Source organism: Camelus ferus, chromosome 34 (assembly GCF_009834535.1).
Source record: "Camelus ferus isolate YT-003-E chromosome 34, BCGSAC_Cfer_1.0, whole genome shotgun sequence".
NCBI classification, from domain to species: domain Eukaryota; kingdom Metazoa; phylum Chordata; class Mammalia; order Artiodactyla; family Camelidae; genus Camelus; species Camelus ferus.
In genome coordinates this window covers 16782225-16805937 of record NC_045729.1, presented here as the reverse complement: position 1 = coordinate 16805937, position 23713 = coordinate 16782225, and the positions used below count along the sequence as shown (strand labels likewise).

At 51.1% G+C, this 23713-nt stretch overlaps 3 protein-coding genes and 1 non-coding gene across 16 annotated transcripts in view; 3 read left to right on the top strand and 1 right to left on the bottom strand.

The window, feature by feature from the left end:
* Positions 1-23713, bottom strand: part of SCNN1A (sodium channel epithelial 1 subunit alpha) — a 91900-nt gene that overhangs the window by 63669 nt on the left and 4518 nt on the right. The window contains exons 5-6 of one of the 9 annotated variants that reach the window (XR_001364787.2): positions 19203-19284; positions 17192-18174 (exon numbers count right to left, since the gene is read on the bottom strand). The exons of 6 other annotated variants lie outside the window; for them this stretch is intronic. Coding sequence is in view for 2 of the 3 variants with exons in the window: in XM_006175535.3 (XP_006175597.1) it covers positions 23537-23553 (17 nt within the window). In the remaining variant the exon portion in view is untranslated. Of the gene's footprint in view, positions 1-17191; positions 18175-19202; positions 19285-21491; positions 23554-23713 lie in introns of those variants that run through there. 2 more of the 9 variants (XM_014551369.2, XM_006175535.3) reach the window with 2 other exon arrangements.
* On the top strand, positions 9753-13768 carry CD27 (CD27 molecule). Of its 2 annotated transcripts, XM_014551365.2 has the most exons (6): positions 9757-10330; positions 10495-10626; positions 12226-12378; positions 12574-12729; positions 12903-13022; positions 13283-13768. In XM_014551365.2, exons 1-6 carry the CDS (start codon positions 10195-10197, stop codon positions 13405-13407), a joined length of 822 nt encoding a protein of 273 aa, XP_014406851.1. In that variant the 5' UTR covers positions 9757-10194; the 3' UTR covers positions 13408-13768. The 2 variants fall into 2 exon arrangements, with proteins under 2 accessions (XP_014406852.1, XP_014406851.1); XM_014551366.2 differs by lacking the exon at positions 12903-13022 and having other exon boundaries at positions 9753-10330.
* TAPBPL (TAP binding protein like) lies at positions 13844-22867 on the top strand. 4 transcript variants are annotated; one of them, XM_032472886.1, is made up of 8 exons: positions 13844-13922; positions 14140-14458; positions 15233-15451; positions 15596-15868; positions 17815-18153; positions 18757-19059; positions 20165-20248; positions 20446-21536. In XM_032472886.1, the coding sequence occupies exons 2-8, from the start codon at positions 14398-14400 to the stop codon at positions 20487-20489; spliced, it is 1323 nt and encodes a 440-aa protein (XP_032328777.1). In that variant the 5' UTR covers positions 13844-13922; positions 14140-14397; the 3' UTR covers positions 20490-21536. The 4 variants fall into 4 exon arrangements, with proteins under 4 accessions (XP_032328777.1, XP_032328779.1, XP_032328778.1 ...); XM_032472888.1 differs by lacking the exon at positions 20446-21536 and adding an exon at positions 22741-22867 and having other exon boundaries at positions 13899-14458; XM_032472887.1 differs by having other exon boundaries at positions 13899-14458; positions 15236-15451.
* TRNAT-AGU lies at positions 16752-16823 on the top strand. Its single transcript has one exon. It is a non-coding gene; the product is annotated as a tRNA-Thr (tRNA).

Sequence of the window (23713 nt, the reverse complement as noted above, 5' to 3'; positions counted from 1 at the left end):
TGCTCTCAAATATCAAAACACACGACCTCGCAATATCCTGTTTCTCGCAGCTGTACCTAGCCTGCCTGTCACATTGCTTTAGCATGAAAATGTGATAGGATCTCCTCAGCCACAGAAGCCTCCCCATCGCCCTTCCTAAAGCTCCCGCTGCTAACTCGGGACTCTAGTAAAGGTGAGATTTGTCCCATAAATCTCCTCCTGCTGCATTTCTTCACTGTTTCCCTTCCATTATGAGCTCTGCACCACTTCAGGAACCCTGAGCTCTCATACTGCCCCAACCCCAAGAAGGAAGGAACTTGATAATCAACTCATACGCCAAGGAACATTTACTGGCACCTTCTGCAACAAGCTCTGTGCTGGGTGTTGCCCCTGTGTTAACACACTGAACAGCTCACATCCACCCTGTGAGATCAGCATCAAAGATCCCATGTTATAGTGGAAACACACTCACAGCTTGAGCAACTGGTGGCCTGCTAGTAAGCAACCACGCAGAGACAGCCTTGGATGTGATCCAGGCAGCACAGATTGACCTTGAATAGTCCTCTACTTTTCAGAGTTTCACCATCTGGTTGATCCTCCCCAGACTCCTCTAAGCTCACCAGCCTCCAGGACCCTGCCCGTCACCCTCGAAGTTCCTCTATGTCAAAGATGCCCATCAAAGGAGGAAGGATTCTGGCCCAAGTCACAGGAAAGAGGGAAGGCTGCCCCAGCCTTTGACCTTCAGGAATGCCACCAGAGTCACCCCAAGGTCAGGGAAGCAGCTGTGAGAGATGGGGAGGCCCCTGCCTCCAAACCACTCTCTTCCTCTCCCAGTAAAGACGTCAGAAGCAAAGGGAGTGTGGGAAAGATGAGTCAGACATGTTTCCCTTTGCATCACAGACTCAGACTCTCCATCTGTGACTTGAGATAAGTCACAGGTAAGCCCAAGCAATGGCCCACAGGATGTACTGGCCACACACCTACACCCCAAGGCATCACCTTTCAACTCTGCAGAGAAAACAACTGCCTCCTTTAAAAGCCAAAGTGTTACATGAACAATGAACAATTTGAAACTGAAACTAAGAAAATAATTCCATTTACAACAGCATCAAAAAATACAATGGGGGGCAATAGCTCAGTGGTAGAACACATGCTTGGCATGCATGAGGTCCTGGGTTCTAACCCCAGTACCTCCATTAAAAAATACAACAGAAAACAATTCCATTTACAGTAGCATTAAAAAGAACAAAATATTTAGGAATAAATCTAATGAGGAAAGTGCAAGACTTGTACACTGAAAGCCACAAAACAATGTTGAAAGACATCAAGGAAGATCTAAATAAATGGAAAGATATCCTGTGTTCTTATGGATTGGAAAACTTAGTAATTTTAAGATGACAATACTCCCCAAGTTCACCTACAGATCTAATGCAATCCTTATCAAAATTCTAGCTACTTTGTTTTGCAGAAATAGGCAAGCTAATACCAAAATTCATATGGAAATGCAAGAGATACAGAATAGCCACAATTATCTTGAAGAAGAAGAACAAAGTTGGAGGACTCACACTTCCCGATTTCAAAACTTACTACAAAGCTACTGTAATCAAAACAGTGTGGTGCTGGCACAAAGACTGGCATGCAGATCAGTGGAATAAACTCAAGAGTCCAGAAATCAACTCTTACATCATGGTCAACTGATTTTTGACAAGGGTGCCAAGACCATTCAATGTGAAAAGAATACTCTCTTCAACAAGTGGTGCTGGGGCAACGCATATCCACAGGCAAAAGAATGAAGCTGGACCCTTACCTCAAATCATATAAAAAAATTAGCTCAAAACAGATCAAAGAAATAAAACCACAAAACTGTCAGAAATGGGTGTAAATCTGTGTGACCTTGGATTAGGCAATGATTTCTTAAATATGGTACCAAAATCACAAGCAGCAAAAGACAAAAATAGGTAAACTGGATTTTATCAAAATTTAAAACATTCATGTATAAAAGGACACTATCAAGAAAGTCAAAAACAAGCCATAAAATGGAGAAAAACATTTGAAAATCATATATTTGATAAGAATCTAGTGTCCAGAATATATAAAGAATTCTTTTAACTCAACAAAAGACAAGTAACCCAGTTTAGACATGGGGAAAGGATTTGAACAGACATTTCTCAAAGGAGATATACAAATATCCAGGAAGCACCTGCAAAGAGGCCTAGCATCATTAGTCTTTTTTTTTTTTTTTACAGGGGGAGGTATTTGGTTTATTTATTTATTTTTTAGAGGGGGTACTGGGGATTGAACCCAGGACCTCATGCATGCTGAGCATGAGCTCTACCACTTGAGCTATGTGCTCCCCTTAGCATCATTAGTCTTAAGGAAACAAATCAGAACCACGATTGAAATAGCTCTTCATACCAACAAGGGTAGCTATAATTTTTTTTTAATGGAAATTGACATGTGTTGAAAAGCACATAGAGAAACCGGAACCTTTATGTACCACTGGTGGGAATGTAAAATGCTTCAGTTGCTGTGGAAAACAGTTCATCAGTTCTTTAAGAAGTTAAAAATAGAGTTAATATAGGACCCAGCAATTCCAATCATAGGTATACACCCAAGAGAATTCAAAACATATGTTTACATGAAACTTGTATGTGAATGTTGACAGCAGCACTATTCCTAACAGTCAAAAAGTGGAAACAACCCAAATGTCCATCAACTGATAAATGGATAAACAAAATGTGTTCTATCCATACAACGGAATACTATTCAGCCATAAAAAAGAATGAAGTACCAAATCATGCTGCAACATGGATAAACCTTGAAGCTATTACACTAAAGTGAAAGAAGTCAGACACAAATGGACATATATGACTGCATTTATATGAAATGTTGAGAATAGGCAAATCCATAGAAACCAAAAATTGATTAGTGTGTGCCAGGAGATGGGGGAGGGGAGAAAGTGGGACTGACTGCTGGTAGGTGTGAGGTTTCTTTTAGGGAAGATGGGAATGTTCTGGAATTAGTGGTGCTATTTGCACAACATTGGGAAAAATCCTAAAATCCACTGGATTGTACATTATAAAATGGTTTAATTTTATCTCAATTTAAAAAGCGTCAACATGTGCCAAGTTGCCCTTCGTTCTGAGCCAGAGGACATTGTCCTCTTGGGAGGCATCTAGTGCTGAAGGAGAGGGGCCTGGGGGTCTCCCAAGTCCCCCTGGCATCTTGCACATGAGGTAGGAGGTACCACCTCCATGCAGGCCTGATGTCTCTGGAGGTTTGTAGAGGGAGGGACAGGAGTGACCTCCCCTGCCACAGGGAGGCTTGTCTCAGTCCCTAGAGCAAATGCAAACATCAGACAGGACCCACAGGCAGAGGCCCTGCAGGCTGAGTCACGTAACAGGATTTCTGTAGGGAAGAGGCAAGACTTCAAAACACTGGTGCTGACACAAAGATTAAAAGACATTAGTTACAAAGGAGGAAATAGAAATGGACAATGATCATGGAAAGATGCTGGGCTCGCTGGTAATCAGAGGAATGTAAACAGCAATGGGACAGCATTTCCCCCCAATTCAGTTGTCAGAAATGGTTTGCTACTATGAAAGGTTGGCAGGGTGTGAGGAGATGTGTGCTCTCATTCCACGGCTGATGGGTGTGTGGCTTGGTAGGGCCACTGTGCAGGGCAACTTGACAGTAGCTATTAAAGTGAAAAATGTGCACACCCTATGACTCAGCAATTCCAATGCCCAGAATTTACTCTAAAGAAACACTCCCACGTGCACAGACAAGCATAAGATGTTTATGTGACACCACTTGTAATAGTGAAATGTTGGAAAAAACCTAAGTATTCACAAAAAGCCGATGTACATCCATTCGCTATCAAAATTAGTAGTTCTACGGGTATAATGTAAAATGATCTCCAAGACATATTGTTGGATTTAAAAAGCAAAAGCAAATTTTAGATGGATACGTACTATATATCATTAACGAAAAAAACAAAGCAAAACCCATAACAAAAGTATGCTAAGCCCTTGGAGCATTCTGCCTGGCAGGCTGGGGTGTGAGGCCAATTAACCATCCTTTCCTTATCTGGAAAAAGATGGACTTTAAAAAGCAACACAAGAAGAACATGGAACTGCCAGTCTTGGGCTGTTTCTTTTCCAAGAGATCATTTTTAACAAGTGCCGAGAACCAATGCACGGTTTGTTCCATGGGCTTTATTTCCTGCTCTGTGTTAGAAGACTTACTGCAGGCTTGTGTAGTACATCCTTTAGTGAAGAGAGGTAACCTGTCATCCCCCCAAAAAAGAACCTGTTTACTGGAAGAAAGTCTAGCTCAGTGGAAGAGCGCGTGCTTAGTGTGCACACAGTCCTGGGTTCAGTCCCCAGCACTTCCACTAAAATAAACAAATAACACTAATTACCTCCCCCTCAAAAAAAAACCCCAAAAAATTAAAAACAATTTTTTTTTAAAAAGAACCTGTTGATTAACACACAGCCTAACAGGAAGGGAAATTCCCTTATTTTTGACTATGAACGTTCCTAAAACAATAAGGCACATGCATAAAATTTATTTATTTTTTTGTTTTTTTAAAGTTCTGCAAGAATACTGACTAATCTGAAACAGTGAGGCAGGGAGAGGACCAGGAGCAGGCCTGAGGGCAGGAGACTGATCAAAGGGAATTTGAATCGTACCTATAACTGTTCAATTTATTTTCCATTTTCACCTCTAACTTTTTAAATAAAAAAGGATGACATAATGTTGGAGAAAACTATATTTAAAGATCATATTACTTTTACTTATGACAACATAAAATATTTTTGCTCTCACTTAAACATTAATATATAACAAAACATTATACAATGTACCAATATTTTGTAATAATATATTTAGTAAGAGCAATGTGATTTAATGTGTTTCTTTAGTTTTAAAATCTTGCTCCAATACTTTATATATAGTGACTAGGGGCTCTGGGTCAAAGTTCAAATATTTGGTTTTCATGCCTGACCTGGATGAAAAAAGGTGCTCTGGGTCAAACTGTTTCAGATGTGTCTTCTAATTTCGAATCAGGCGTCCAGGTCAAGGGCATGTCTCTTCAAAGTAGTTTTGCAGTTGATTTTATCAGATGTTTTATTTATATATATACAAATATAAATATAAAAAATATATGTTTTATTCATATATATATATATATGAGAATATAGAAATATATACACATTTTATATTTTTAAAATTTTGTATTGTGAACTACACCAAACATACAAAATAGTGTAGAGAAATAACAATATGAAAACCCGTGCAAAGATCAGAACATTAGCAGAAACTCAGAAGCGTCCTGATCATACATCCCCTTCCTCCCCCAGCAGGGGAACCAGCTCAGGGCCAGGGGTGGGGGGTGTCTCTCACTCCCTTACTTTTCTTTCTAGTTCTACCACCTTTGTGTGTATATCCCTGAACAAGCTGCCTGTTTTCCTATTTCATCTACATGAACTCTCACTCATGCATTTTCTGTGGCTTGCGTCCCCACCCCGTATTGCTCAATATTATGATTTTTATTTATTGGTTTACTTGTTTTTTTTGCAGTAAAATAAACATAACATAAAATGGACCATTTAATCCATTTTTAAGCATACAATTCACTGACATTAAGTAATATATTCATACTGTTGTGCAAGACCATGTTTTTAAGACTCAGCCATTCAATAAAAATATATTTAAAAAAAAGACTCAGCCATATTATCGTACATGGCTGCACGCAGGTCATTCATCTTTATTCCTTTAAAGCAATACACTGGGTGAATACTCTGTTAGGTGAATCTACTATCATTTATTAGTCCATCTACCATTTATGGACCTATGGGTTCTTTTTTTTTTTTTTTTCCTTTCTTTTCTTTTGCTGTTACAAATAGTCTGGCTTAAACATTCTTGCCTTCATCTCCTGGGGCACATGTGAAAGAATTCTCTCTCTTTTTTTTAATTTATTTTATTTTTAAAAAATTGTTGAGGGAGATAATTAGGTTTCCTTACTTATTTATTTTTAGAGGGGATACTGGGGATTGAACCCAGGACCTTATGTATGCTAAGCATGCATTCTACCAGTTGAGCTATCCTCTCCCTGCATGTGAAAGAATTCTCAATGCATATTATTTCTGGTGGAATTGATGGATTTTACTGGTTTAATTTTCTATAAAGAGATGCTATGAACATACTACTTGTATAATTAAATTTCCATTTAGAAAAAGAAAAGGAAAGAAAGGAACTGGGATGTTTTCATAGAGCGCATGGGCAGGGCACAGTCTCTGAAAGGTACAACAGCCGAGGCATGTCCGCCCGCTGAAGGGATTATCCAGTGTGAATTCAGTTCAGCACCTGTCCTGGGCACCCAGCTCTGTCAGTGCTCCAGGCGCTAGTGGGCTGGGATGCAGGAGGCCTGGGTGCCCTCCCAACTCTGCCACAAAGAACAAGTCATCTCGCCTCCTGGGCCCATGGTTCTGACATCTGTAAAACGAGGGGGTGGACCCACGGGATCAGAAGACTTCCTTCTAGCCCTTCTAGTTTAGGATTCTGAGCAGAATCAGAGTAGGGAGGCAGGGTAGTTCTATCTAGAAGCCAGAAGGAGACGGACTGGAGCCTAGGTAGGGAAGAACTCTGCCTCCCCAGGATTCAAAAAAGGACAAAAGACAAATGCTGGGCCCAGCCCTCGTCCGCCAGTAGAAGCCGTGTGGTGGTAAATGTTTAACAGTGCCCCTCTGGGGTAGGGAACCCGTGAACTGTAGCATTTTCTGATTTGTGTGGTTGTAAATACTCCCACAGGGCAGAAACCAGCCATTCCTCTTTTCCATCGTTGTGTCCCATTACTTAGCTGGTACCTGGACACGCAACAAATAGTTGTTAAATGATGAGGAGTGGAGCTTACCAGGGCAGTACGGCCTAGGGCCCCCAAAACGTCGATTTTATAATTATGGATAGAACTGCCAGGGAACAAAGCTGAGGCTGGGCCATCTAGTATGCAGTGGATGCCTTATGTGCTAGGAGACACTGGGAGCTGGGGCGGAGATACTGAAAAGTGGTCTAAGGTCGAAAGAAATGCCCAGAGATGCTCAGACTCCATGTCCCCCAGACAGGAGTCCCAGGAGGGCAAATCACAGAACTGGGATATGAGCGCCCAGACCCTTAATACCTGGCTCACCCCACTGCCCTGCCCAGTTGGCCTCTCAAAGCCTTGCTGGAGAGGAGGGTCTAAAGTGCTGGGAGGCTGGGCGGCTGGAGGAAGAAGGATGGAGTGGAGGACACAGAGGGCTAGGAAAACGAAGAATTTGATAAGGCTGGGGAATGCGGCTTCTGATGTCTATGTAATAGAACAGAACTTCCTTCTAAGGAAAGATCTTGGAGAGAGCTTAGTTCTACTGAGGACTTGGTTATAGATTTTAAAAGGGCCAAGACTGATTTGGGGATTAGGGGCTGAAGAGAGGAAGTATCTGTCTGACAGGTTTCTGAAAGGTGGTTTGTGGCAGAAGGAGGGAGGAGGACCAGGACGCTCAGTGCTCCAACTGCTTCGTGGGAAGGACCACTAAGAATCAGAATACCCAGAGGGAGGGTACAGCTCCGTGGTACAGCACACACTTAGCATGCACAAGGTGCTGGGTTCAATCCCCAGAACCTCCATTAGTTAAAAAATAATAAATAAATACAAACCTATTTACCTCCGCTCCCCCCCCCCAAAGAATCAGAATATCCAAAACACAATTCTAACATATCCTTATGAGATCTAAAGCTTCAGTAAAGGTTCTGCCACACTTGACAACCTTCTGGTTTGGAGGAAAATTCAAGAAAGCCCTGTGTCCAGGGCAGAGGTACGGGAATACCCAAGAGCAGAGAGGCAGGAGCAAGACTGCAGCTGAAAGAGGAATCAGAAGCAGAGGCCGCCATAACACCCGAGCCACTGGAATCCGGGCAGGCCCCCAGCGCCGCCTCTTCCCACACTGCCCGGGGCATGCCTGGACTGGAAGGTGTGGGATGTCTTGGGTAGGTATCAAGGGGCAGGGGGACCCCAGCTGACATCCAGGCTGCTGTCCCTGCTCCAGATTACCCTCTCAAAAGTAATGAAAGTCATCAGAGGTTAAGGGCTTCTGTGAGCCTGCCTCCGAGGATGCAAGAAAGGGAGGGAGCCGTTGAGAAGGGACCATGTATCTCTGTGCCAGCCAGTCGTGAGGAGAATCTGAACCCCAAAAGAGAAAGTGAAGGATTTCGAGGGAGGGGTCAGCAGGCTGCACCCATGGGGCCTGTTGAGAAGAGGAAGAGCTTTGTGGGGAGCCAGCCCAGGACAGGCCAAGCTTCACCAGAAGTTGATGCAAACAGCACAGAAGGCAGATGAAGTCATTCCATTTGTCCAGAGAAAAGTCAGGGCCAGAGACCTGACGGTACTCCAGGAGAGCCAGGCAGACCCTGCTCCTGCTCTCCCCACCGCCCCCCGGCCTGGCCAGAACAGTGATGGGTAGAGAAGGGGGTGGGGCTTGGCCCAGAGAACAGAGGCCTCATGTGGAGGATCCCAGGCTGTTAGATCTCAGCATCCTTAATTCCCCCTTTGGCAAGTTTCTCCCCAAAGATCCCCAACTCCTCATCAATCTTCCAGGGTCTCATCCATCCCCGCAGGGCCCCACCTCTCCACGCCTGCCTTGAAGCTAAAGACTAACAGTGGAGATATTGACCATAATCTGGGAAAGGGGTCAGGACTGCTGGTGACAGCAACACCCTCAGATCCCACCAGGAACACTCTAAGAAGGGAGTTCAGGCACCTGGCGGATGTCGCAAAAAAGGATGGTTTTGCACAAGTAACTCTTCAGATCACACCCTTGTGCGGCTTCCCACTTGAGACGACCCTCCTGCAGAGAGGAGAGGAGGTTGGGGAAAGGCAGGAGGATGGAAAAAGTGAAGAGAAAGGAAACCAAAGAGTGAGATAGAGAACAGATCTAACAGATGAGCACACGGGGGTGTGAGATTTTATGAGCAGTGTGGAAACAGCAGCAAAGCCCCTGAATCAGAAATGGTCCGGAGAGACAAGCCAGTCTTTGGGGAAAGAGGAGCAGAGGGCCGTATGACCCATGTGTTCCTGGGACTCAAAGAGGGGAAAGTCAATTGCCAACATCCCCGAATCTGTCTTCCCAGGAGAACCGCAGAAATAGGGAAGCAGTGACCCATAGGATCGACCTTTAATCCCAAGTGCCCGAGGCAGGAGAGGAGATGGCCACCAGTGGCCAACACTGCTGGGGGTGGGAAGGGAGGGCAAAGGTGGCAGTAGGGCGAAGGAGGCCAGTTGGGAGGGGATGACCCCATATCACAGGCTGGCAGGAAGGCTAAGTGATTGTGTATGAACTCCGGGCCTTCGTCTGACAGAGAAGGACACAGGTTTAAGTCTCTTGTTTGCAATTCTGAACAAGCCCATAGCAAACTATTTTGGCCATAAAACCAGACATCAGCGAATGCCAGGCTGGTTCTAGTTATTACTCTCCCCACTAAAATATTCAGTAGTTTTGCTGCCTGGCGCTGAGTGCCGCCCCAGCCCTGTGAGGGTGCCTTGTGGTGCTAGTTTCTTCCCCCAAATCTGAACAATTCTGAATTTATCTGATGCCAAGTGTTTCAGATAAAAACAGGCAGGCCTGTCCTCAGTTCTGGTTCCCCTTTCTTCTCTAAACTGCCCACTTCTGTGTAAGAAGTGATGGGGGGAGAGCAGTGGGGACACGCAGGTCAGCCCGCCGGCTGTGAACGGTGGTAACGCGGGCATCGCTGTGTACAGATGCGTGAACAGGAGAGGCGGGTGTCTGTGCACAACCAACATTTTGTAAAGGCGGTATGCATAGACGGGTTAAAGTCTTCACGAGCGGAAGAGAGACAGAGACCACAGCTGGCGTGTTGGGGGCGTCTTTGAAGAGCAGCTTGTCTCTGACAGAGTCTGCCCTTTAACACTCTCCCAGCACCCAGCGCACGGAAAAGGGGGAGGGGAGGGGTGGCTGCCTGAGCGCAAAACAGTCACAGTAGAGCTTCAACTGCATCGAAGGTCAGCCTGCCACCCGACGGGGCAGGGGGCCACCCCGAGGGGAGAAGACCTTCCCGGGAGGTGCAGAGAAGCGGCACCGGCGCCCAGCGGGGGAGGTGCCAGCTCTGCCAAGGCCCGCGGTCAGCACCCGGGGCGCAGGAAGAGCTGCCAGGGCAGGAGCCATGGCCCTGCCACCTGCCTGCTGGCTGTGGGTTCTCGGGACCCTGGCAGGGCTCTCAGCTACCCCAGCCCCCAACAGCTGTCCAGAGAAGCACTACCGGGCTCCCAAAGAACTGTGCTGCCGGATGTGTGAGCCAGGTAGGAGCTGGCCTTGCCAGGGGCCAGCTGCGTGTGCAGGGAGAGGACCAGGCTAGGCGGGAAGGGGAGCAGAGAGGACTCCTGCAGAGGCCAGGAGGCAGCCCCTTGCAGAGGTGGGGGGGAGTGGCCTTCACTGGGCCTTGACCCTCGACCTCTGCTCGCAGGAATGTTCCTGGTGAAGCACTGCGACCAGGAAGGGAAGGCTGCTCAGTGTGGTCGCTGTACACCGGGGGTATCCTTCTCGCCAGACCATCACACCCGGCCCCACTGTGAGAGCTGCCGGCACTGTAACTCTGGTGAGATGGGCAAGCGTCTGGGGGTGCAAGGTGGGGATTGGGGTGTGGAGAAGCAAAGAGGAGGGGGAGGGGGAGCCTTGGTGGCTTCAAGGCTCTGGCAAATGGAGCCCATGGTGGGAAATGGGGCACCCTGGGCAGGGCATGTGGATGTGATGGGGAGAGCTGGGGTGAAGTGTCTCAGGGAAGGGGCCAAGCAGAGTTTGAGGGACTGCTGAGAGGGGGTCTATGGCTGGGTTCAAGGCAATGCAAGGGAGGAAGTGGCCCCAGGACCTTAGATTTCAGACGAGCAACAGCCCACTGATGAACTGGCTGTATTCGTGGACTGCATGCTTGTCTGGAACTTGGCACACATCTCTCTAGGGACCTAACGATACCAGCCAGAGGGTAACAGCCCTTTTTGCCCAAAAGCCAATTTAGGAAAATGAATGTGTATGTCGCTTGTGTTTTTATCTATTCTGTAATTTCATCTTTTTAAAAATTAGGACATGAACTGTCTGTGGCTGTGTTATGAATACTTTCATTATTTCTCCATTTTAGCCAGAATTTCAGAAACTATGTATGTACCAGCGTACCTAGGTTGGCAGATTTAAAGTGGCCCCCTGGAACAGGTGTTCTCCAGCGGAGAACTTTTGAGGACTGTTTAGCTGAACTGTGACCCTACTTGCCTGCAAGTGCCCTGGGTCTGACTAGGCCTTTTAATACTGGCCCACATCCGGGTGCTGCTGCCTTGCCCAGAATCACCCCTTCTGAACCACAAGGACGGGTGAGCCCTGCCCTCGCAGTGCCCCGCACGTCCACCTCCACCAGGATGCCTGGTTGGCAGCCACCTAGCACCTGATCTCGACACACGAATAAAATTTAGATTTCAAAGGCAAAGGATGTCAGTAATCAACTTTACTCTCTAGTAAAGTTAAAACCCTGTCAGGGACCACAGCAGCACTACTCCTAATTGCTAACAGCCGGAAACTACCCAAATGCACAGTAACAGTAGAAGGGGCGAATGAACTGTGGTATATTCACACAGTGGAATACTACACAGCAGTGAGAATGACTGACAATCACACTCAGCAACATGGATTAATCTCACAAAGAGTTGAGTAAAAGCAGCCGGGCACAAATGAGTTCATACACATGATTCCCTGTAGGTGGTTCCAAAATTGGCAAAACCAACTCATGGTGTTAGACTAATGGCTATTCTTGGCGGGGAGGGCGTTAGTGACTAGCAAGGAACACTACCGGTCACCTTGTTTCTTGATCTGGTGCTGGTTACACCCGTGAGTCCCATTTGTCCCAGTTCTCAAGCTTTTACACTTGTGACGCGTGTACTTCAATAAGAAGCTATAAAGGCATCGGTGAGTAAGAGAGAAAATCAGATAAGCTGTTTCTACTTCTGAACCACAAATTTTCTAAAAGGTCCAACTTTGTCTTGAATGACAATAACACAAATGGCAAAGGCACTGGTGGCAGTGAGGGAGGGGCAGGTCTATGTGGGGGTGGGGAGGCGGGATTGGGAGGGCAGCCCCTCCCTGGAGGTGGGCCTGGGACACGGCTGGGGAGAGGAGTAACCTCGTCTGCTCCCCCCGCCCCCTCTGTCTCCAGGTCTTCTCATTCGAAACTGCACCCTCACCTCCAATACTGAGTGTGCCTGCCCTGAGGGCTGGCAGTGCAGGGACAAGGAGTGTACAGAGTGTGACCGTCCACACCAGGCCCCAGGCCCACACCCACAACCCTTCCAGTCACCTGACGCTGAAGGTAAGTTCCAGATAACCCTTTGTCTGGTCATTTGGGGTAAGGGTCACACCCCAACTAGCGCACCCTCCCCTTCCATGCCCAGCCCATTCAGCCGGTCTCTGCCTTCCCATCTCATCTAGGGCCTCTCAGGCCTTCAGCCTGGCCTTGTGTCCTCTGGGGCCCCGGCTGCTGCTCATCTTGTCTCTGTTTTTCCAGAGATGCCAGAGGCCAGGACAGCCAGGCACACGCGGACCCTGGCTGGCTCCATGCTGCAGCCTGCCCCCACCCTCTCGACCCACTGGCCACCCCAGGAGAGAATGCACACAGAAGAGTCCAGGAGGGAAGCCAGTCAGAAGGGTCCTGGGAGGAGGGGTAAGAAGAGGGAGAAGCAGAGTCCAGGGATTAGGAAAGGACTTGGGCCAACGCTGGGGGTGGGAGAGGCAGGTGGGGGATAGAAGAGAGGCAGGGGTGACAGGAGGGCTGGGATGAGGGGAGTCAAGGGCTTGGCCCTCCCCAAAACCCCCTGTGGCCCCTGCCCATCACAGCCCAAAAGTCCCTGTGCAGCTCGGAATGCATCCGCATCTTTGTGATCCTCTCTGGAATGTTCATTGCTTTCACCATAGTCGGAGCCCTGTTCCTCCATCAACAAAGAAAATACGGATTAAGTAAGAGACAAAATATAGGTCTCCAGGCCTGTTCCTGCACCCCACCCCTCCCCACCACCTGGGCCCTGCCACCCGACCTGGAAGCTCATCGAACTTCTCCAGCTCCACCTTTTCCACCCTATTCCCTCCCTTCCTCTCTTCTCAGCTGGGCCCTCCTGACAGCCCTCCCCCAAGCTACCCGCCTTTGGTCACCCTGTCTCCCGTCTCCCTTCGCCCCTTCCCCACCGCCGGCCAAGCCTCATCCCATTCTCCCTCCGCAGACGCGGGAGAAAGTCCAGCGGCGCCTGCAGAGCCTTGTCCATACAGCTGCCCCAGGGAGGAAGAGGGCGGCGCCATCCCCATTCAGGAGGATTACCGAAAACCTGAGCCGGCTTGCTACCTCTGAGCCGGTGCTCGGCGGAGGCCTGCAATCAAGTCCTAGCCTCCATCCCACCCCACCGGCCATCCAGGGGGATAGAGAGCTGGCACCCCCAACTTCAGCACCATCCTCTCATCAGGACCCTTTCCTGTGTACAGACGGGAGACTATCCTGTGTGCCTTTTCGAGACTGGCAGTGGCGAGGACAAAAGGGAATGAGGTGGAGGGCGGGAAGCAGGAGCCGGGTGTGTCCTCGCCCAGCCAGCTTCACCCCTTTGCTGCAAGAGGGCTGGGGCTCCAGGTTAGAAAGCACACTTCTGCCCACGAACGGCCCACGTACTATACCGCTGATCTGGAAACCTGGCGAAATAAAGTGACAGATTGCAGCACCTGCAGCTCTCCAGCTCAGAAATTGCAGTCTCCCAACGCAGGCCACGCCCAGCCCCGTTGGCCACCCGGGGCCTGGGGGCGGAGCCTTCTCCGGCGCAGAAGTGCCGGGGCCAGCGCGCGAAGCGGGGAGGCGTGGGTTGGTGGAGGGAGTAGGTAGGGCACCCACCGAAAGTTGGGGTGGGTCCCGGCCACTGGGGAGCCTTCGTCTGGCGTCAGCCTCCCTTTCTTCGCCCCGCCTCCCTTCCCGTACTTCCATCTCCACTTTCTTGGGGGCTGGTTGGGGGCAAAAGGGTGCATGCAGTGAAGTCAGGTCCTGAAACCACCAGGGGATTTTTTTTTTTTTTTTTTTTTTTTTTTTGCGGGGGAGCAGGTGGAAAGAAAGGAGAACAGTGAACAGGCCTCTGGCTCCTGCGCGAATGGCTTCACCCAGAGGCAAAGGCAGCCGCGGTGACACTTCCTCAAAGTGAAAGCGAAAGTCAAGTAGGCAGAGAGGACACAAGAGAAGGGGACAGGAGCTGCCAGCGAGGGGTGTTTGGAGCCCCCTTTGCAGCCGGGACCTTGCCTGCGGTCGGGGGTGGGCAGGGAGACTGTAAGGGCGGCGGGAGAGGAGGGCCTGAGAGCAGCCCCCATGGGCGCCAAGGAATGGTGCCTGCTGATCTGCTTGGCTCTCTCCGGGGCGGCAGACGCCGGTGAGTCGCGAAGGGCTGGCTGGTGGGGCTTGTTGGGCTAAAGCAACATCAGGTAGCCCCTCGCTGAGACCCCAAAAGGGAAAAAGGGCCGGGGATGGCTTCCAGTCGCCTTCTAAGCCCAGCGGGTGGAAGGCTCAGCGGCTGATAGTGTAAGGAACCAATTGTGCTGGGAAGAGAGGCTGACAGCTCTGTGCGGAAAGGGTCAAATGAAGAAATGAGGGGCCCCTTCGGTGGATGTGCTGGGGGCTGCTGTCCTATTGGAGAGGGCATTGGCCTGGGAGCAGACACCTTCAGGAGAGGAAGAGAGGCCCTAGCTAGGAAATCGCTTGGGAGGTGCCACCAGAGGTGGGGGAGGGGAGAGCCACCTGTAATGGCCCAGAGCCATCAGACCATGGGGGCTGGCTGGGGAGTAGACACAGCTGCCATCGCCCTCACTGCCACGCAAACCCGCCTCCTCTCCCAGTGGTAATTTTGCTGCAAATTCCTATGACTGAAGGGATAGTTTTTCATGGGATAGCTGGACATAACAGTTTCCTAAACCTGTCTGGAGCAAGGTAAATCCAGGACTTTAAATCACACCAAGAAGTATGTACCTGGAGAAGCAGGTGCTATCCAGAAAGCTGGTTCTGGGTAAAACAGGAGAAGAGAGGGACGTGGAGACAGCTAGGAACAGGGAAGGTTACCCGCTGATGACTCGACAGTTTGGGGCGGGGGAGCAAGTATAGAAGTAACTTTCTGGGCAAGAGGGTGCTCACCCCAGCCTTTTGCCTGCAGCAGAGAGGCAGTGGCGGGCAGTGGATGTGGTGCTGGACTGCTTCCTGGTGAAGGAAGGTTCTCACCATGGAGCTTTTGCCAGCAGTAGGAACACGGTAAAGGCCTTGTTGGTGCTGAAGCAGGTGCCAGTGCCAGATGATGGCTCCCTAGAAGGCCTCACAGATTTCCAAGGGGGCACACTGGCCAAGGATGACACCCAGATTATCTTCGAGGCCTCAGGTAAGAACACTACCCTGTGTCCCAGTCCGTCTGGGCTCCCTCCAGTTCTGGAGCCCAGTTCCCAAGGACACCAGCCACACCTGCTTCCTGTCGGCCCAGGTGTTCTCAATCCAGCTAGACCCCTGTGCTGCCCTTCTCCCCCAGTGAACCTGGTACAGATGCCCCAGGCCGAGGCCTTGCTCCACGCTGACTGCAGCGGGAACGACGTGACCTGTGAGATCTCCCGTTACTCTCTCCAGGCCAGGCAAGAGGCCGCCATGGAGACGGCAGCCTGGTTCATCACCAACGTGCAGGTGTCTGGAGGGGGACCTAGTATCTCCATGGTGATGAAAACTCTCGGGGATGCTGAGAATGGGGCTGTCTTGCATCCCACGCTGAACCTGCCCCTGAGCCCCCAGAGGACTGTGCAAACTGCAGGTGAGAAAATGAAAAACAGCACAAGAAAGTTGTGTTTTTTTTTAAGTGGTCAGAGATGGGAGAATAGTAGAAGGGGACATGTCTGCCTCCATGCATATCGGTCATCTCAGGGTGTCCTCTAGGCCTCAGTCCTCTCTTCCTAAAGACCCCAAATGGGGACAGTTCTCACCTTGCGGGGTGGCCTGAGGACATAAGACATGGGTGGTTCTATTCCTCTATGCTGTCCACAGCAGTCTCACTGAGCCAAGCAGCAGTTTCTCCCCGGCACAGCTAGCCTGGGTGCTTCAAGATGACGCGAACAGAGAGCACAGGCACGCGGGATTTGTTCATTATCTCTTACCAGTAAAACCCAGTCCTTGCCCTCTACAACCTTGCACGTCCCAGGGGACACAGGAAATTGAGAACATGGTGACAGGTTTCTCCAAAATGCATCAAATCCAATATTTTGTAAGAAGAGACAGCCAAGTCCAGAGGAGATTAGGGGGCTACCCTCCTACCCTTAGAAAGCTCCAGAACACTCAAACCATCCTGTGGTCCACCCTAAATGTATCCTGCTACATCAGAAAAAGGGTCCTCATGTCTGTCCAGGGTCAACCGTAGTCCTAGCAAGGCTAGGCATTGCCCCCCTTTTGGGGGGGGTATTTCAAACCTACGAAAAAGGTGAAATAATAATAAACGCCTGTATACCATGCACCTGGATTCACCAGTTAACATGTTGCCACATCCTCTCACCCTCCCTCACCCTCTCTCTCCATATATTTTCCCCCTTCTTAACTAACTGAGAATAAACTGCAGACATCACCACACTTCATCCCAAATGCTTCCAGGGATAGCGTGTGTTAGTTTATCACCAAAGACAGGAATGTTCTCCATTATTGGGGGGGAGGGTATAGCTCAGTGGTAGAGTGCATGCCTAGTATGCATGAGGTCCTAGGTTCAATCCCCAGTACCTCCATTAAAAAAAAAAAACTAAATAAAAATTTAAAAAACAATTACCTCCCCACCAAAATAAACAAATTTTTTAAAAATTAAAAAAAAAGAATGTTCTCCATTATCATAAAACCATTGCCTCAGCAGCCAACCCTGGTGGGGAGTGGTCTACTGGGGGTGTGGGCAGTATCGGGGTGCAGAGTGCAGGTAACTCAGTAATGCATGTTCTCAGCATGACTCTCCACCGGCAATTGTGAACCGTATCAGTGACAACACACTCCTCCCTGCCAGCGCGGACTGTCCCCATCTCCCCACACCCCGGGCTGGTCTGCTCCTGATAACCATATTGAAGGCATTTTTAAAACGGATACAATAATACTATCAACTATTAAGTCCAAATTCAAACATCTTCATTTGCCCCTGTAGTGGTCTTTACAGCTTTCAGGGTTTTCATTTTGTTTTGTTTTTGGAGGCCAGGGTTCAAACAAGGATTGTGCATGGCGTACAGTTGTCCTGTCCCTTCAGCACCCTTTACTCCAGAACAGTCTTCAGAGCCTGGGCGTTTCGGAGCCCAGGCCACTGTCTTGTAGACATCCTGGCATTTGGATTTATCTGATTGTTTTCCTAATTAGACTGAGGTTCAGCCCATTTGGCACAAATACCGCCACTGTGTGCTTTTTTAAACTGACTCCTTTAGTCTTCTCAGCAGATGAGCTTGGCGACACTGAGCGGCTCACCCAAGGTCACAGAGCCAGTTAAGTGGAAGTGCCTGGCTTCCAAAAGCTCTGTCTGTCACTCCACTAGTTGTTACCGGAGGGTCAACGGTAATCCAGAGTTTTCCATGTGTATTTCTCCCAGGCCATAACTTTCATCAGATCAGCCAAGGGGTAAGTGACTCCAAAAAGTACCACGTGTGCCATGCTGCCTCTCACCACGCCCCCAGCATGCCACAGCTCAGAGACCAGGTGGCCTCAAACAGGGAGCAGTCCCCAGTCATCCCTCTTTCTCTCCCGCAGTGGAGTTCCAGGTGACAGCACGGACCCCGTCCCTGGACCTCCTGCTGGGGTCCTCAGTCTCCCTGCCCTGTGGCTTCTCCATGGCACCAGGCTTGGTCCTCACCAACGTAGAGTGGCGGCTGCAGCACATGGGGAGTGGACGACTGGTGTACAGCTGGACCACGGGGCAGGGGCAGGCCAAGCGGGAGGGTGCCACCCTGGAGCCTGAGCAGCTACTCCTCGCTGGGGACGCCTCCCTCACCCTCCCCAGCCTCACTGTGAAGGATGAAGGGGCCTATGTATGCCAGATCTCCACCTCCCGCTTCCGAGCGCAACAGATTATCCAGCTCCACGTCCAAGGTGAGGCCAGACCTCAGTGATCTGGGGAGAGGGAAAGGGATACGCCTGTTGGGAGTGTTGTCCAGAGTGAGATCAAACACAGGGGCAGTTTCCCGAGAGGCAGACTGCATTCGCACGACCTGAACACCTCTCCATCCTAGAAGCCCACATGGCATCAGATTGAGCTTCCCACCAGGCTCTGGGGTAATTCCACTGAGACACTCCCCAGCCCAGGGTCCCGCTGCCCCGCCCTGGATGGCTGTCTCCTGTCACCCCATCCACTTGGAGCACGTCCTGAGGAGGGGCAGTGGCAAACCAAGGAGGGGCTGTGGGAGTGGTCCTGACCGGGAGGACTGTTTCACCACTGATATCCTTTCAAATCACTGGCCTGTGTCACTAAAAAGCAAGCCAGTCTTTAGCTGGTTTTGCTATTGCTTTTCAGTTACCTGTGGAAATTGTCCCCCCTTATGTCCTGCATCCCAGATGGACCCCTCACACCCCCATCACCCCCTGAGGAGGAACCTTCACCCTCCACAACGCTCGTGGGCTCAGCAGGAGAGGCTCTAGGCTCCTCAGCTGTCCCAAAGGCCCCCCTGGAATTTTATTACTCCTCCTTTCTTCCAGCTCGCCCCAAAGTACAACTAAGCCTGGCCAACGAAGCCCTGCCAACCACCCTCATCTGCAGTGTCACCGGCTATTATCCTCTGGATGTGACTGTGACGTGGACCCGAGAGGAGCTGGATGGAGCCCGGGTCCCGGTCTCTGGCGCCTCCTTCTCCAGCCTCCGGCAGAGCACGGCAGGCACTTACAGTATCTCCTCCTCGCTGACGGCAGAACCTGGCTCTGCGGGCGCCACTTACAGCTGCCAAGTCACCCACGTCTCCCTGGAGGAGCCTCTTGGGGCCAACACCTGGGTTGCCCCACCAGGTACAGGGGTGCCCTCCTTTTCCCACTTCATGTTTGGGCTCACAGCTCCCACCCCCTCTGGCCTGTTCTGCTTCCCACAGCGCTTTGCTCACGGTCCCAGTGGATCCTTCCCGCCACATGTCCCCCAAGACCTTATTACCCACCAGGTTATGGGGTACCAGGCACAGCTGAGAGCTGGAGACCAGGGCTGAACACCTCCTCATCCCACCCTGGAGGAGCTTAGTCCTGCGGGGGGACAGACGAGGCAGTCAGGGAGGATGACCCGGGGAGAGCTGCCAGCTAGCTCAGCCAGCTCGGGGGGAGAGGGGACACCAGGACAGAAAAGAAGGTACATGTGGAGGCCCAGTTATAAAACTGCCTAAAAAGAATTGCAGGAACCTGCACAGCTAGAGGCAAGGCTGCGGGGGAAAAGGTGGCTGTAAGCTTGAGATCGGTCCTGAGCACCCAGACGAGTGCCCGCCCGCACGTGTGGTCCTGACTCCCACTTCAGAGATGAGTAAACTGGCCTGATGGATCTTAAGTAACTTGCGCCAGCTCACCTGCTTAGGAAATGGTAAAATAGAAAGTGTGAGAAATAGGCAGACTGATTGCCCTACAGCCTCAACCGCCCCCCACTGCTCTCAGGGGGCAGGTAACAACAGGCCTTCAAGCTGGAACTTCATCCAGAGGCCACAGAATGTCACCGAAAGGTGTCATACCATAAAGAATCGGCACCTTAAAATGCACACGTCCAGGCGGACTGTAAGCTTCCCTGAAATGGGGTCGTGCCTCTGTCCCCATCGTTCCCCAGCTATTTACAAAATTCCAGCTTAACTGTCAACAGCTAATCTGAACTAAATCTCTCTTGCAAAGCAGTTTGAAAAAATGTTGTCCTGAGGTGGGAAGAGGTAGAGGATTCTGTGTGGAGGAACAAATGAACATCCACCCACCCACCGTGTATCTGGACCCTGGGCGAGAGCAGGAGAGGCCTTGATAGGGGCTCCTCAACCAGACACACACACACAGACACACACACCCTCTGTCCCTCCTGCCGGGCAGACGCTGAGGGTGGGGCTCAGTATGACTCCTCCCTACTGATCCCTGTCTACGCCCCTGTCACCCACAGAGCAGGGGACGGCCTTTGGAGTCCTCTTTGCCAGCAGCCTCTTCCTCCTTGCACTGCTGTTCCTGGGGCTGCAGAGACGCCAAGGTAAGAAAGAGCCTGGTCGTCCTCCACTCTGGCCCTGACCCGCCTCACCTGGAGATCAGCCTGCTCTAACCATCGCCACACCCAGATCAGGGATGAAGCCCAAGCACCCCAAGCTCCAGCCGGCCCCCCACCACAGCCCCCAGCTCTTGGGGTGACCCCAGCTGAACCCAAGCCTGTCCCCTCTTGTTTTCTCCTAGCTACCTCACCAAGGCCTGCCGAGACCCCGAGGCACTCTGGGTAGCCACTCTCCTGCCTTAGACTTAAAAGATAGTCACATTCTCCCTGAAGGACTCTAAGCCAGGTCCCAGAGCTCAAAAAGGCCCCGGGAAAGGTATGAAGAAGGCACAGGGACGCCGGCCTTCTGCCACCGTGTACCCTGGGCTGGTTTTCCGAGGGAGGGAATGTGAAGAGGTGAGAGGAAGGCAGGAGGTCTGGGTGGACGTTAAAACATGAGCCAGATTTGAAGTGTGCTGGTAGCAAAAGGTAACAGAAAAAAATTAAAGAAAGAACACGTGGGGGTAGTGGGGCGAGGGGTGGGGGCTGGGCCACTACACACAGTCCCTGAGCTCTGTCCCAATAAACCCCCCACGTCCTCGAAAGCAAAGCTTCTCCACTTTCCTGTTTTTCCCCACGCTGGGCCCCACGGAGACCTGCCCCCGGCCTCACTGCTCCGACGTGCAAAGTGTGCAAGGTGTGAAACGAAGACCCCCAGCAGGAGCCCCGGGGCCCCATCTCAGTTGCTCTGCGTAACTCTGGACTGCGGTCAAGGGCCTGCACTTGTGGAGTTGCTGGGCCCTTACACTGACAAACCCCTCATGCCCTCAGTAGCAGAGGAGAGATTTCTCCTTTTGGTCACTTCTAAAGCGGGCCTGGTCACTGCAGGGGGACTCAGCGTGAGACAGCTGTGTGTGCGGACAACGGGGAACAGAGCCCAGGAGCGGGGAGGGAGGAGACAGCAGATGTGTGAGAAGCCTGCAGGTGTTTGTCAGGGAGACGCCCACTCAGCTTCCTGTCACCACCCGCCACCTCCTGTACCCAGAAGACCTGGGCCCCTTCAGGTACGAAGGCTGACAGTGGAGACCACTTCCTCCACCAGCGCCCAGATCTTTCATCTCGAGAAGACCGACGGCACATGGAAGCCACCCTGGCCCCAAGCAAGACCACAGAGAAGTTGGAAAGAGACAGCAGCCCCCTCTGCCCCGCCTCAGACTCTCCAACCCAAACAATAACCAAATCAGTTGAGTGGTAGGAAGTTGTAATTTTTTTTTTTGCCTTTGTTCAGAATACAGGAAATTGGTAAATATGCCACATGCCTTTGGTGGAAGTACAACTTATTATTCTATACAAGTATGAGATTGGGGTTAGGAAAAAAGGCAGAGGTGATGACAGACACACAGTGGAAACCGGAGCAGGGGCTGCAGGAGGCCCGGCTCCATGTGGCTGCCGAGGCCCGGCTTTAGCTGCGTATTTGTTCATGCACATGGCTGGTGGGAGGGGAGGGGGACAGCAGACACAGAAGGGGGTTGGGGGGGCTGAGAAAGAGAGTAGAAGGGCTAACATCTCCAGAAGAACAAAGCCAGCTACATCTGGGGAGCCTCAGAGGGACAGAAGCCCAGGAAGTGATTCCTGTGACGGGGTGGGCAGGGCGGACCCAGAGGGCGGATTTGCTCCAGGCTCAGGCCACATCGAGGACAGTGGTGGTTCTTCTCCAGCGGTGACCCCCTGCATTAGGCATGGGGGAGCCCAGAGGAGAGTGGAGGCCTTCGGGGGGACCGTTAGGAGGGTACACTGACTGCCTTCGTCCAGCTCTTCCGTCCTGCCCTGGGGCAGGACGAAGGGAATGTGGGAACAGGGCGAAGGGAGAGGAAGGATGGTTTTGCGTCACGAAATGCTGCTGCATGGAAAGCGAGCTCGGCCCAGCCCAGCCTCAGCCTCCTAGTGCAGGTGGACGAGGGACATGGGTGGTCCCCTCAGCCAGGTCCATCTCACTCAGTACCCTTTCCTGAAGCCCGTCCTCAGGGCCCACTGTGCCACAAACCACACAGAGATGGGGGAAGGAGAGGAGGCAACGTGGAATTCAGACAGGCAGGTGTGCTCTGGAGGGGAACGGGCTGCTGGAAGGACAGAGGCCACTCTAGATGAGAAGGCCCCGTGGCGGCACAGTGGTCCACGAGCACGCCTTGTCTGCGGACTGTCCCGCCTCCTCCCCAAGACTGGGTCAGCAGGGGTACCAGGCTTCTCTAAACACTCAGGAGCGGCCAGGCCTCAGGAAGGACCTCTTGCCTCATCCCTGCCTTTGGCAGTACATGGGGGTGGTGTGGAGGAAAGGATGCCTGCGGAGTTCAGGGATCCTCACTTCCAACGCCACATGCTCCTTTATCAACAGGACAGAACAGGAGGACAAGAAGTGGCTTCCCCTGAGCTTGGTATTTTCAAGTAAGGCCCCAGACTCATGTTGCTCTATAACTAACAGGCAGTCTCTCTTTATCTAGGCCCATGAATAAATTTACACGAGAGTCTCAGACTCTGGCTATAGGAAATCATTTGATGCCCCCGTGAACAATACAGGATGCTGCAGAAAACGTGGACAAGGGACAGCCCTTCCCAGGTGTGAGCCTGTGGCACCGCTTCTAGGATGGAATGAGAGTCCTGGCATTTTTGCTATAAATACGTGTTCTCTGGGTCTCTGGAGGACAGAGTAGAAGGCTGTAAGATCCCTGAAGACATAGAAAATCTTGGATCAACAGATTGGAACTAACTGCAAAAAAACAGGTTTAACTTTATAAAGGGTCTTGCACCAGGACCAAGTTGGACTTTAGGCTGCCCCAGGGTCCTCCTCAGGCCTGGCACAGGAGCAGGGCTCCGAGTGGCCGGGGCATTCTCCCAGCTGTCCTCAGCCCCCTCCAGCCAGCGGCAACACCACGGGCATGACACTCTTCTCCCTCCCCAGTCCTGCCACCTTCTTGGGCACGACACCTCAGCGACACCCCTTCCCTGCCCCTTGGGCTCCTACCCTTTTTGGCTTTGGGGAAACTTGAAAGAACATGAGAGGGTAGGAAGGAGACACCAGCCACCCTTCTTCAGGTGGTGACTTCCAGACTGTGCCACGAGCAGCATTTCTAGTGTCGCGGGACAGAGTGCAAATGAAAGCAACAGAAGAGAAGGAGTGGGCGATGGAGAAGCAAGGCTGGGATGGAGGAAGGCGGATGGGAATGTTCTGGGGAGACACAGAGGGAGAAGGACGTGAGTTTGGGTGGCAATGGAGGACAGGGAGGGGGCGGCACATTCTCAAGTAAAAAAGTAGACTGGACACAGGAATCAGGAGGTCCCAGATGGAAAAGAGAAAGAGACAGGAGAAAACAAGAGGGCAAATTACATCAGGTTATTAGACATTCAGGTGTTGTTGTAGGTGTCCCATCCCCACAGTCTCCCTCTGACCCGAGCTGGTGACAAACGGCACAACTC